This window comes from Cyanistes caeruleus, chromosome 10, assembly GCF_971803275.1.
Source record: "Cyanistes caeruleus chromosome 10, bCyaCae1.hap1.1, whole genome shotgun sequence".
Classification (NCBI taxonomy): domain Eukaryota; kingdom Metazoa; phylum Chordata; class Aves; order Passeriformes; family Paridae; genus Cyanistes; species Cyanistes caeruleus.
In genome coordinates, this window is record NC_141710.1 from 3,732,327 (window position 1) to 3,746,206 (window position 13,880).

A 13,880-nucleotide genomic window follows, 5' to 3' on the forward strand; every position below is an offset into this window, starting at 1 on the left:
CCAGACAGGTAAGTGTGACAGCTGCACAGATGATGGGTTCTGTGGGGTTGTTTATGTGGTGCTTTGCAGATTAAGTGTTGACAGACTGATGCTGGAAGGTGTTTCCAGGCCCTTTGTGTCATGGAGATTCACCCTTTAACCAGCTGAGAAAGAGCAGAGCAGCAGCAGTTTCTGACATGATTGTGCTGGACGTTTTTGGGCTGCAGCCTAATTTTCAGTTGTCTCTAACAGCTCTCTGCGACACTGCCTAAGCTGTTGCTATTTTTAGCTTTTTTTAATGAGAAAGACAAAAATGGCTCAGAACTGGGGCTTTCTCCAGTCCCTCTGGCAGCATTCCAGCTGTTTTGGCAGCTGAGCTATTAACTGGCTAGCTAGAGTCTCCTTTTGCTAATTTTATTCTCTACTGCTGCTAGCTTAAAGAGAGGAAAAAGAGGTGTATGCAGGCTGCAATTCATGTTAGTCCTCCTCTTTGTTAAAAAATACCCTTCAGTATGTTGTGATCTTCCTGCACAAGCTTTTAACCCAGTCCTCCACGTTCTGTTCACCAGAGGGCCCTGCACTTCCTCCTGTTCTTCACAGTCTGTTTGATGTGTTTTGCTTTTTAACCTTTCTGGCTGTAAGGAAGTGTAGGCAGCCACTGTCTGTATTTAACAGAACGTGTTCATGTAATCCATGCCCAGCTTTTTTGGGGAGGGAGTACCCAGGAGAGAGAGGTGTGTTTGTGTTCCGTGCTGACAGCAGTAGGGGGTTACACTGCTTTCCTCTGCTGTGCAGATGGTTTACTGAACCAATTCAAAGACAAAACATGGAATTAGGATTAATTGCAGTGAAGGTACAGATCAGTCATTGGTTATGTCACAATAGTGACAAAGTTTCTCGGTCAGCAAGACTGATGTGTGTTCACTGCAGTGGAGTAGAGAAGGCTTGGGGCTACAAGCACAGGCAGTGACTTTGCAGGGTTTGCTGGCCCAAGTGAGCAGCTCTGTCTTAAATCATGACACCCTTATTGATCATCAGACAGGATGGAGAGCCTCCTTTAGTGTGTCTGACGTTAATGAAGATGTGGGAGGCAAATGCTGTAAGTGTTGTGATTGTTCATGTTGAAATACACCTCAGAAAGGTGTCCCAGGATAAAACCACACAGAAAGCAGCCAAAATATGCTTCTGCACACCAGGCTGGCTCAAAAGGCAATGCTTTTATATGGGGAGTGTGTTTAACCTAAAAAAGATTACATAGGAATAATAGTCATGGTGGTAAGTTAAAGGTTTTGAACATCTACAGAATTCAAAAATAAATAGCATTGGAAAATGCTGCAGAAATTGTATCATCAAGGTTGATAAGGCTGGGCAAAGAACAACAAATCTGGAATAATTTACTATAAAATTAATTATAACAGTAGTTATTTAGGTGATACAAGTACATGTTTTAGAGAGCAACATGTGGATTCAGCCAACGATAGCTACTAAAATTTTTTTTTTCTTAAATTATTAAATTTTTAACTTCCATCTGTGCAACATTCCTTAAAAAATACACTATTTTGTACTCTGTACCTGGTCCCTTAAACACTAATTATTTGCATCTCTCCTAGTATCACTTCAACCCTTCCCAGTCAGTCCTTGTGATGGAAGGAGATGACATTGAGAATATAAATCAAGCCCTTCGAAAGGTCTCATACATCAACTCCAGACAGTTTCCTACTGCAGGCATACGATGTCTCAAAGTCTCATCTAAAGTCCAGTAAGTTATACATCAGCTGAACTAAATAAATAAGGAACATTTTTAATGAATTACTTTGTTCTTTGGTCATGTAAAAAGAATAATTTTGACTAAATTAAATTAATAAATCATACCGCTTTTTTTATTGAACCTAAAAGATTTATGCCAATTTACATGGTGGTTTTCTCTTGATATTGTCTTCTTAAGAAACCTTTCTTGTTAATGTGTCTTCTCTTTACAGTTTGGGGTGTATGGTCTGGACTGAGCAGTGCATTCACTGCAATCTTATTTACTTTTAATTTTAAACATTTAGAGTTCCTTCTAAGCTAGCCAGAGCCATGACTTTTTAAAGCAGGCCTATTCTATCTAACAGAGGACATATCTCTGGAATGAAGCAGAGCTTGTCAGGGAGTTCCCTGCCAAAGCACACTCATGATTCAGATGAAAATGGAAGTACCTTTTTGCCCCCTGCAAATATTGGAGGGTCCCAAAAAGAGTTCATGATGGGACCAATTTAAATGGAAAATTAGGCCCTTTTAATCACACATGACAAGATAACCACATTGTATTCGTTTGCTAGCACTTTCTGAATTTAATGTTAGGTTTACTGAAGTTAGTTGTTACCTAGTTAACTTTTTTAACCATTTACTGCTCTGTTAAATGTCAGTTAAACATGAAAAATATTATTCTGATAGTGACCTTAGGGAAGAATGATTTTCTCCTTCAGAATGAGTATCTGTGAAGGAGGAGGGGGCCAGAGCTGGGCTGTGTGCACAGTGGCACAGCAATATATCCTCATGTGTGGCAGTGCCTGGGGATGAATTGGACTGATCTGAGAGCCATGAGCTGGGTTTGGAGCAGTTCCCGTGCCACACTCCTCTGATTTGCAATGTGTTACATGCAGTTAATGACTGATGTGTTTTTCCAGGTGTTTTGGTGAAGATGTCTGCATTAATATCCCAGACATAGATGCCTATGTAATGGTGTTTCAGGCCAATGAGCCTAAGATTACCATAACTGGGATGGACCACTTTGCTAGACCAGCTGCAGAGTTTGAAAGTGAAAGAGGTGTTATTTTGTTACCTGACATCAGGATCATCAGCACAGTCACCAAAATGGAGCATTCAGTGGACTTGAGAGAATATGACAGAGGTTTGTGTTTTTCTTCTACATATTTGTCTCGGTTTTGGAAGACAGGTGTCTGCTAGGGAGGGCAGGAGCCTCCCCTGGAATGAAAATGTAACCCCCTCCCTCATAATTATTATAATCCTGAAATCAAGGGGCTCTCAGGCAGAGATCTGGGGATAGGAATAACAGTTCTTTACTGGTATAACCAGGCAAACAAACAAACAATAACTACAGCATTAACAAGAACACAGAACCAGGGACCCTGGGACAGCTTTCTGGGCTGAGACGGGATGGAGGAGAGGCTTTGCTTCATAAACCCCTCGGGCAGTCCCAGTGCTCCTGTGGGGCTCTGAGGAACACTCAGCTGGAACAGCAGGGATGAGCTGAGATCCTGGGCCGGTGGCTGAGGTGGAACAGCAGGGATGAGCTGAGATCCTGGGCTGGTGGATGAGGTGGAACAGCAGGGATGAGCTGAGATCCTGGGCCGGTGGCTGAGGTGTATCAGCAGCTCCGTGGCGGTGGCTGGCACTGCCACACGTCCCGGCAGGACAGGGGGTGCGAGGCCACCAACAAAGAGGGGAGAAGGAGAAGCAGCAGCAGCTCTGTCTGGGTGATGGAGAAATTCCCTTCTCCCCACTGCAACAGCTCTGTGCCCAAAGTGTCCTTCTCCAAACCTGAAGAAAGCCCACCAGACTGTCCCCACCCTCCTTTCTCCTGCCCCCTTTCCCCCCTGGGCTTTTGCCATGCACCCACCAAGTACCCACAGTCAGGTTTTCCCCACAATTAATGGGTAAAAATTCCACAGGTGAGCCAGAACTAAAAGGAGGACACGTAACCCCCAACAATATTATTAGTCATCTTGTAAGGTCTCCTCATATTTTTAAAGGCTGGTGCAAAGAAGTAATGCAAAGGTTGTCGCTTCACCCAGATTAATTAGGCCACAGTAATGCTGTACTGAAGAAATTCAATTCAACACATTGAAAAATGTGTTAAATGGTGGAAGATCAAAAGGTTCTTCAAAAAAAGCAGATTTTCCATGCATTGTCTATTTATTATACTTCAGAGTAATTCCTTTCTACTCTTCCTTTCATACTCTGTTACATAGGTTATTTTCATTAAAATGCCTCTACTTGTGATTGTGTTGATAAAGTGAAAGGCAGTAATTGAACAAAAGTTGAAGTTTTACTCTGTTCTTATGTTTCCAGTTCTGAAATTGGCTTGTGAGTGATACTTGATAAAGTAATCTCATGTCTCAATTTCCCACCTATAAAAGTATATATAATCCTTTTAAAATATTTCTTTTCAATGATGACAGTTTCTAATGCTAAGCAATGTATGTATTATTATTCAACACTGTGTGAATGTTCAAAAGTATGCATCAAAAGTATGTATCAAGTTTAAAATCACTGTCTGTAAAGGAATATTCCTTTTGCATGTTAGTGTGCAAGGCAGATGAAATGCCTAATTTGAGAGATCATTCTAAACACTGTTGGACTAGAATAAGCAGCAACTAGATGTAAGTCTCTGGAGAAGAGAAAATGGGTAATGATATGCAAATTTAGGGACATGGGTTACCTAAAGCCTTCAAATTTGACTTGGGCTGCATTTTTGGATATGTCACGGCTGTACCTAGAGCTTAGGTACCCAGAGTCACTGCACCAGGAGTTGGCAATCTAAGGAGTAAGGCTTTCCTGGCTGTGCCTTCCTTCCCAGGATACCCTCTAACATCATCTTCACAAAATGGGCAGGAAGTTCCAGGACTGCAGTGTCTGTGCCCTCAGGGAGCTGTTTAAGCAGTTTTACCATGCACTCAGTGCTAAGTTGATCAGAGGATTTAAATACTAACTTGATATGTTACTCTTTTTCCAGTGAATTATTTTTTCACTTGTACATGTTGAAGGACAGTCACTTTATAACTTAATTTCTTTGATTCACACAGCACAGGCTCTTGCTATTTATAATAATGCCCTGCTCTTGGATAGGTGGCCAGGTCTTTGTAATGCAAATTGTTTATGGGGCATAGAGTAACTAAGAGAATCATCCAGCATAAATATGTTGGATGTGTATTTTTCCATTTGATTTTCCTTGAGAAAGCTGGTACCAATACAGCACTGAAACCTGGAATTTTTTATAGTACTTTATTTCCAAGATCAAATCTCAGTTTTCTACTTCCAGTAATGTTCTTGGGTACCTTTTATTATAGAGCAATATATTTTCTATTTATCTTAGAGGGTATTTGTAAGCCTTCATCATCACAGCCCCTGTACAGACAGGAAGCTTCCCTTGATTTGCTTCAAGTGTGCTGGATTTAATATCAGCAAAAACAGTTCAGCCATCTTGGCAAAAATTGAAAGCTGTGATGCAAAGCACATAAATTAACTGAGCTGTTCTGTGATCATTTCTCTTCATTTCCTTCTTTTTCTTCCATGCTCTATGCCATGGGTTCACAGCCAATAAGCAAGTGGTAGTAGAGGAAATGGTCCACAACTTGGATTTCTGTGATGTTTTGGTCATTGGTGCAGAACTAGACCCCCAGCAGGAGTGTTTAGAACTAGATCATGGGGAGCTTCAAGGAAAACATCTAGATGCCACAAATTCCACTGCAGGATATTCAATCTATGGTAAGTTCATGAATTTTATTTTCCATTATTTTGTCACATCATTCATATATTGGAACAAAAGCTCAAATGTGTAAGAAATTGGACAGAAATCTGTGATTTTCTAGCCATGAAAATATCCCAAGAGTGACTGTATCTTAAAAAAACACAGTTGCTTCTTGATCTCTGGATGTGCTGTGTTTGCCCTTAGGATTCTCAGCATCCCTCCTGCTACTCCCCAGGTAAGGAAAATGGCATCCCTGCTTCCTTGAAATTTGGAGTTCTTGTGGACCATCACAGTGGAACATGAGAGTGAGGGGGTTCCTCAGTGTTCCTGTGCAATGCTGGGAAACTGGCCAACTTTTTCTGGTCACTAAGTAATTTATTCTGTACCATTGTTATGTATTTACCCCTCTCCATTAGGGACCTACATTCAATTCTGAAAGCTATCCTCACATAATTGAGGATCAGGGTGTCAGGGTGTGACACTGATGGCTCAGTTCTTTTTCCTCAGGACCAAGATTAACGAGAGAGAGAGAGAGAGACTGTTTTCATGTTTGGGCTTAGGATGTTTATTCTATCCTATCTGTATTACATCTTGACAGACAGTAAGGACTGATGTACTCTAGGATAACAAGATACAAAGTGGAGGAGGAAGTATCTCTCCAAGGTCTTTTAAGTGTCAATTCACCCAATAATGAAATGCCAAGTGGCTTATTTTCACTTATAACCCAATAACCAAGGACCTGTGTCCTGCAATGCGGATTCTTCCATCCAATGCCCTAACAGTACCCAAAAACCCTAAAAGAAGAAAGAGAAAGGGGAAGGGACATTGCCCTAAATCCTCCATGTTGTCTCTTATTCACTAATGTAGCTTAAACCCTAAACTCTAGCTTTCTCACCTAGTGATTTAATATACATTCGCATTTCCAGTTGTATCTGTTAATTTTGGAAGCCTTTCCCATGGCCTCAGGCCAAACAGTGTTTTCTTGTGGGTCTGTGCCTGTCAGCACAGAAAGCATGAATTTCTCTGTGCCCAGGCTTCCAGCATTAGGGAACATTTGATGCCCTGTCACTTCCAGACCTTTCCACCAGTTTCCATGTGTTCTGTGTGGTTGTGCATCACCAGAGCAGCGTTCCCTTGGCTGTCCCTGAGCTGTCCCTGCCCTCCCACCCTGCAGGTGTTGACAGCATGTTCAGCTACGAGCAGGTGCTGCGGCAGCTCCGCTACCGCAACTGGGGCAGCTCGGCCACCTCCGACAGGAAATTCAGGGTCAAGTGCTCCGAGCTCAACGGGCGCTACACCAGCAACGAGTTCAACCTGGAGGTGAGCGATGTCTGAGTCGTGTGTTCCCACCTGGAGCCCAGGCAACAGCTCCAGGAAATTGCAGGGCCCACTTAGCAGTATGGTGAGAATTAATAATTGTTTGTAAAGACAGTTAACGGCTTAATAATTGTTAATGAAATTAACAGCTATGCCATAATGTTTAGGTAACACCTAAAAGCTGATTAATACAGAGAGGAGAAAAAGTCACTGCTTGTCCAAACAGGTAAATCAAAAGAGTCCTGATCTGTGCCACTTCAGAGTCAAGAGCCAGAAAGGTTAGAATGCATTTTTCATGCTACAAAGCTGTGTATTGTCCACAGGCATAAAAAAATAAGTTCATTTGGTCTTATAGAATCTATGAAGCAGTATTCCTATCTGCTGATGAACTTCATAGTCCAATGTAATATATGGAACCAGCAGGCTTGGAGTATAAAATCCTTTCTAGTATCTAGTCTCTTATTTTTCTTTTCTCCCAGATTAATATTCTACACAGTTCCAACTCCAACTTCATGGACCATGTAAATCACATGATAGTCCAGCCCAAATTTCTCCAATCTGTTCAGCACCCTGAGGGGAGTGTAAGTGCAGCTCACAGCTCAGGTACGTGACAACTTCCCAGAGGCTGCTCACAATGATTCCAGTGTGTCAGTGCTTCCCTTGTGGGTGAGCCTGCTCCACAGACTGAAGCCCTGAGGTCCTTTATTTCAGCTTCCAAAACCTCTCAGAGATCACTGCAGAGGTGCAGAAGAAGGTAACACTGGATTATGTTCTGTCCAAGAATGTACTTTGCAATTAAAACCTGGTATCGTTTTTTAAAGTCTTCATTGATGGTTTTGTACCCTGACCCCTGCAGTTAAAAATGCCTTGTTTCTAGTATTGAATAGTATGAAGGGTAATATTTATGCTTACATTATTCTTACACATTTGTAGTTCTGTGGCATATTAATTTCTACCCACTCTAAACAAAAGAAAGAAACTGTATTATTTTTAAAATGCAAAATTGCTGCAGTGCCTCTGTTAGCTGCTGTCAAGGCCTCAGTCTGGGCTCTCTGGAGATAAGAAAGGTTCATCTAGTCATGTGCATCCTAAAAATAGGATGTATTTTTATTTAATTTTAATTTTAATTGTGTAATTTTATTAAATTTTTTTATATGAGTTAAGATATATACCCAAATCTTAAACCTTTTCAGTGAAGTTAAATCCAGGGCAAAGATACCTGTTTAAAAGTTGGATTCTGAAATCCTTTTAGCTGAATGATATATATGTAAAAAAGGAAAGCTGATGTAAAGTGTATAAGTAGCTACATACAGACATGCTTAGAAAATTACTGTATTTTTCTTTATATTGTGCAGACAGTTCACTAAAATGAAACTGAATGTTTCATGGATAAACTATTGCAAAGCAGGTTTTTTATTTTTTGTTCCTAAATACTGTTTTGATTTCATACTTCCATTCTTATAGGCAGGGCAAGTCAATAAAATGGGTTGTGGATTGGGTTATACTGTTGTTCCTGGAACTGCAGTACCTTGAGAGTACCACAGAGAGTGGCAGCATTTCTCCACTAACCTAATTGTGGAGCTGACTACATGTGGTAGTTCAGAGAGATTTCTTCCTGTGGCTTCTCAGAGTGCAACCAAACAGTGAGAAAAAATGTCTTAAGTCTCAAGAGTCTCCCAGGAATGTTGTAAACACAGGCAAATAGGGTAGCAATGCATTTGTTTCTGGGAGCTCAAGATTTAAATCACAAGTGTTTGAAACCTTTGAAAATACCAGCTTTGAGATGTATAATTTGAGTCCTCAGGTGAGATCAGAAGGGGTCAACACGCAGGTGAGGTAACAGAATTTTACTGCAAAAACTCACTGATTCTGCACTTACTAACTGCCTGTCTTCTGTAGTTAAGTGGCTCAAAGAGCATGCCCACTGTTTAGTTAGGATTTATCACACTCAGGATATCTGAGAACATCGTTTGTGTGTGCTCCTCCTTAGTGGATGGGCACTGGTCCACACTTGCTGTCATCCCAGGCAAGTGTCTGTCCTGCTTCTCAGGCCAAAGGAGGGCGTGCTGTGGGTTGAAAGCTAACCAGGTTAGTGGGGTTTAGGTGACTTGTTCCACAAATGTAATTGCATTCCCTCTGCCACCCTTTGTCCCAGTGATTCCCGGCGTGGCCACAATCGTTATCATCATCTGTGTGAGCATCCTGGTGTTGGTGATAACCCTGGGAGTGTTCCGGCTCCGCTCGGCTCGTCAGCGCGGCTCCGTGGGGCACGAGGGAGCCAGGGAGAGCGAGATGGACTGGGATGACTCTGCTCTCACCATCACTGTCAACCCCATGGAGGTACATAACTGGGGCACAGCACTGCGCCCTGGCACTGCCAGGAGCCACTGGTGGGACTGGCAGCAGGTTTGAGCCTCTTTCAGGGTGCACTTGTTCAGCTGTGGGTCTGCACACTCAGGAGCCCAGCCCAGCTATCAGCACTGCACACCTAGATCAGATCTAATTGAGAGCTTCAGAGTTGTTGTTGTGTATAATTACTAAAGAAGATGGTGAAGAACTCTCAGGTCCAGCATCGCTTCCATTCAATTCATGTCTGTTTGTAGGAATCCAAGATAGCAGTTGGTTTGGCTTTAACTTTTTCATGTCAGCATTTATACACTAAAAGGAGGGGAAATCATCAGCAGTTTAAAGGAGCTGATGTTGGAGGTTTAAATTTTGGCAGTGTGGGTAACAAATAGATTGGTTATTGAAATCCATTCTTCTTACAGTATTTTTTGAATGTTTGCTAGCAACTTGTATGAATTTGATGCCTGATAATCACATAATGGTGGAAAGCAGATTTGCCCATCATGTTAGCATTTCTAAATGCTCATTTGAGACAGCTCTGGCTGGCAAGAAGGCACCTTTCTGCTACTGTCTCATTTCTTTAAATGTATTGTAGAAATATGAAAAGCCACACCAGACAGAAGAGGAGAGTGAGGAAGAAGACATAGACGATGAAGAGGAAGACACAACCAGTGCTGAATCAGATGACAGTGAAGAGGAGGAAGAGGAGGAAGAGGAGGAGGAAGTGATTGTCCAAAAGGGAGACAAACAGAATGGCACCAGGCAAGAGCAGTTGGAGTGGGATGATTCAACACTCCCCTACTAACAAACAGCCCTTCAGCCACAGCTCTTTTGTAGCAACCAATACAATGTTTTTTCAGAGTCTATGAATTCATTGACAGGATTTGAACTTCTGCTTGCCTATAACTGTTTAGCCTAAAATGATCTTGTTGTAGTAATTGATACTGATAGAACTGACCCTTTTCTTACAAAGCCTGGGGAGAACGTGGTACAAACCTCCTGGTGCACACACTAATAAAGTGATCCAGAACTTGATCTGTTAGCAAGCATAGTTCTCAATTTCCTGTTTCTACCCTGCAGATGTGTGACAAAAGTCCTGTCACTCAATCCATTAAAGTTTTTGCCTTTGCTACTTTTTTCACACAGGAGAGATTTCAGCTTGTTATGGAAAAATTACTTCTGTGGGTCTAAATACCAGTTGCCATCTAACTTCATATTCTTACAGGTGTAAAACACATAATCCACCTCCAAAGTGGGGCAGGGCTTTAGTGCTACAGGGGCTGAACTCCTGCCTTTTGGATATTAGCTGTCTTCTCCACGGGAATATCTAGGCTTGACAAGGGATGCATGTGTGCCTATGTAGATGTGGATGGTGTATTTTTTCAGGCATGCTGTCATACCCTCAAGAGAGGGATTTTTATCCAACCTACCAATAGAAATTAAAAATGAGTTTAAGAAAAACAGCAACAAGAAGGGGCTGCTGAAGGTTACCAGAAAAAAAAACCAAAAAAACGACCCAGCTCATTCTCTGTCCACAAAAAGTAATATGGTCTTATGCAAACTGTAAATTCTAATGGGATTGATTCACTGAAAATCTGTAGAGCTGTTCATTAGTTATGGATTGAGCAATTTGCAGCAAATCGATGCTTTAAACCGTCTGTCTCATGGAATCATTGGCTTGCTGCAGCATCTTACTGAACTAGAGGAAAATAAGTGACCCCATTATTCCTGAACTATGTATGGCTGGGATTTAAGCAATTACCTTAAATGAAGAAAATGTTCCCTTTTGCTTAGTGAATGCCAGCTGGAATTCCTGTCTGACTGTATTCTAGAGAAACATGATACCCTATTTCTTCTGTACCCCTGCCTGCCTGTAGTGCACAAGAGAAAGGAACAACACTGTGAGCCCTCTTCTGTGCTCATCATTCTCCCTTATTTCTTCTTCCTGAAGCCATTAAAGTTGAGACTTTATAAAGTAGACAAGGAAAAATAAAACCTACATGGAACCAAAATAGTTGAAAACTAAAATCTTAAGAGGTTGAGAGAGTATTTTAGTTTGTTATGGTAACACAGCATATTTTTCTTAAACACTGTTTAAAAAGAAAGAAAAAAAAAAAAGGAAAAAGCAGAGTTACGTACACAGTGTGTTGATAAGTCTGTGTGGTGTGGTCTTTTGTCCCCTTTCTTTGAGTACCTTTGCATCTTCATCTGCTCTGCTTACCAAATGCTGCAGCAATTGCTGGGGTAGCTTCTCCAATGCTTAGAGGCAAAATAGCATGGAAGTGAACGCTGCTTAGTGGCTTGTCTGGGTTCTTTTCCTGAGTACTTTGTTTTCTTTGCAATTTCATCTTTGACTTTTGCTGTTGTAATCTGCTGTTTAAAATGAGCTGCTTCCTCTTTCCACTCCCCCAGTCAGTCTTGCCACAACAGAACCTTCCTGAGTGCCCTGAGTGGGGGCTGATGTTGCAAAGGATACTTGGAACAATCTTGAGGGAATCCACCTCCATCAATACTGGATTATTCAGCAGCCCCTGAATGTCATGGGATATAGGGAATACATAGTGTGTTTGGGGGTTCTTGTAATTCCAGTTTCTGCATTTGATAGCTGAAGGGAAATGCTGACAACAACCAGGCCTTCTAGTAGAATAACTAAAAAGTAAATGAAAGAAAAATCTGTATTAATTTTAAAATGAGAGATATTCATGCTTTTATTTATTTGTGCCAGCAATCACGTTGCCACATGGTTGTTAAGATTGGCAATGCAGTGGTTTTCTTTTGTTTTCAATCCTGTTTCTTTCTATTCCCTCACACATACTAATTTGGAATATTTGCAGAATCAAGGCCACATAAGGTACATTTTATATGCAGAAATAACAACTGCAAAAATGCCCACAATTTCTGTTTAATACAAAGGTAATATTTCTGAATATCTTGAACAAAAAAATGTTATGTTAGATCAGTTCCTACCATCCTGCTATTCTAGATAATTTCCTAGTTTTAATTTTTTTAGTGACATGAAGCAGGCTCTTCATGATGCTTGTTATCAGCACATATCAGCAAATCTTTCTGCTCAGAAAGAAAAGATTTAAAATTAAATGTAGATATTTAAAAGTTAACTTCAGATTTAAAACTGGACTTAAATTATTTTAAAGTTTCTGTTATTCCTGATGATTATTATTATAATTATTATTATTATTATTGTTGTTGTTTTTGTTGTTGTTGTCATAGCAAACATTAGGACAACTTGAAAACAGCAATTTACAATCTTATTGACAGCCTTTAATTCTTTTATATGTTTGTGAATTCATCAGTGTGTTTCTCCATCTAGTAGACTTATCTTTTTGTTACTGGAAGCAGACCTTTTTCAGGCTGTACTCATACATTACACAAGAAGCAAACAAAGTATTTTCTCTACTGTAAATAAACCTACATTTTTAAACCTAAGCAAAGTAATACAGGCATGTGTGTTATCACTAAAACCTGGTTTGCAGTAAGATATTCAGCAAACTAAAATGTATCACTGTACTTATTTTAGATTACTCATTGGAGTGCATTATGCAGCATTTTTCATTCAAATAAATAGAAACATCCTTTTCACAAAATGGCAGTGAGAATGAGATACTTCTTTACAAAATGGGCCCTAGAATATTTGGGTAGCACTGAAAGCAGTGACTTCCTGAGCAAAACTACTACTAGAAAATCAGAGAAATATCTCCTTTTCTAAAACAATTCTAACAACATTTCCATGCCTCTAGAAATCATTTTTCCATGTAACCTACTTCCTTAAAAACCAACCAGAACATACACACACATATGTATATAAAGACACGTGCATGGGGGGTTTTTGCCCCTAATCAAAAACTAAAATTCTCTCCTCCCTGAAAGAAGTGCTTAGAACTGTAAAACCAAGGTTGGAAAAGACCTGTGAGATCACTGAGCACTGCCAAGCCCACTGCTGACATGTCCCCAGGCCCCCCATTCACATGTCCTGCAATTCCCCCAGAGGTGGTGACCCCACACGTCCCCAGGCAGCCTCTCCCAATGATCATCCTTTCCATCAGGAAATTTTCCCCACTATTCAGTCTACACCTCCCCAGGACAGCTCAAGGCTGTTTCCCCTTGTCCTAGCACTTCTTGAGAAGGGAAACCATCCCCTCCTGGCTGCAGCCTCCTCTCACAGAGCTGGAGTTTAAAAAAGTCTCTCTTGAGCCTCCTTCCCTGCAGGCTGAGCCCCCCCAGCTCTGTTCCCTTCCCTGGACCCACTGCAGCCCCTCAGGGTGTGTCTTGTGCTGAGGTGGCTTTTTTTACACTAACAAAAAAACAAGTGTATCCAAAGAAAGCAGTTCTGAAGAGGTACCCACAATCCATGGCATCAGGAATCCAGAGGTGACAACTGAGGTCTAAAATGACATCACATCAATGACGCCTTTAAGGTTTGAAGTTCTACTCTAAGGCTGGAAAAAGCTGCAAAACCTACAAATGTAAATTAAAGATGTTATCTGAATTAATAAAACTGCCTAAGAGGCTATTTGTGATTAACAGCTCCCATTTCTCTTTCACTTCTACCCCATCCACAGGTGTTTTATCTTTGCAAGTAAACCTTAAAATGCACAGTTGAGATTAATCTCAATATTTAGTGCATTGGCTGACACCAGTTCAAATTAGAAATAGACATGTAGGGTTTGTGACATCTTTAATACTAATTAAAATAAACTGTTGCTATTTTCTTATGCCAACAGGTAGTACCTTGCAGTGGTGGTGGGACTGG

The 13,880-nt window shown here is 40.9% G+C and overlaps 1 protein-coding gene across 19 annotated transcripts in view; it reads left to right on the forward strand.

Moving 5' to 3' along the window:
• Positions 1-10,558, forward strand: part of CLSTN2 (calsyntenin 2) — a 328,373-nt gene extending 317,815 nt beyond the window's left edge. For all 19 annotated transcript variants that reach the window (XM_086843491.1, XM_086843483.1, XM_086843481.1 and 16 more), the window contains 7 exons: positions 1,590-1,738; positions 2,646-2,869; positions 5,296-5,466; positions 6,624-6,769; positions 7,246-7,369; positions 8,922-9,106; positions 9,708-10,558. In XM_086843491.1, coding sequence (XP_086699617.1) covers positions 1,590-1,738; positions 2,646-2,869; positions 5,296-5,466; positions 6,624-6,769; positions 7,246-7,369; positions 8,922-9,106; positions 9,708-9,917 — 1,209 coding nt within the window. In that variant the 3' untranslated portion in view covers positions 9,918-10,558. The remainder of the gene's footprint in view (positions 1-1,589; positions 1,739-2,645; positions 2,870-5,295; positions 5,467-6,623; positions 6,770-7,245; positions 7,370-8,921; positions 9,107-9,707) is intronic.
• Positions 10,559-13,880: the final 3,322 nt, after the last annotated feature.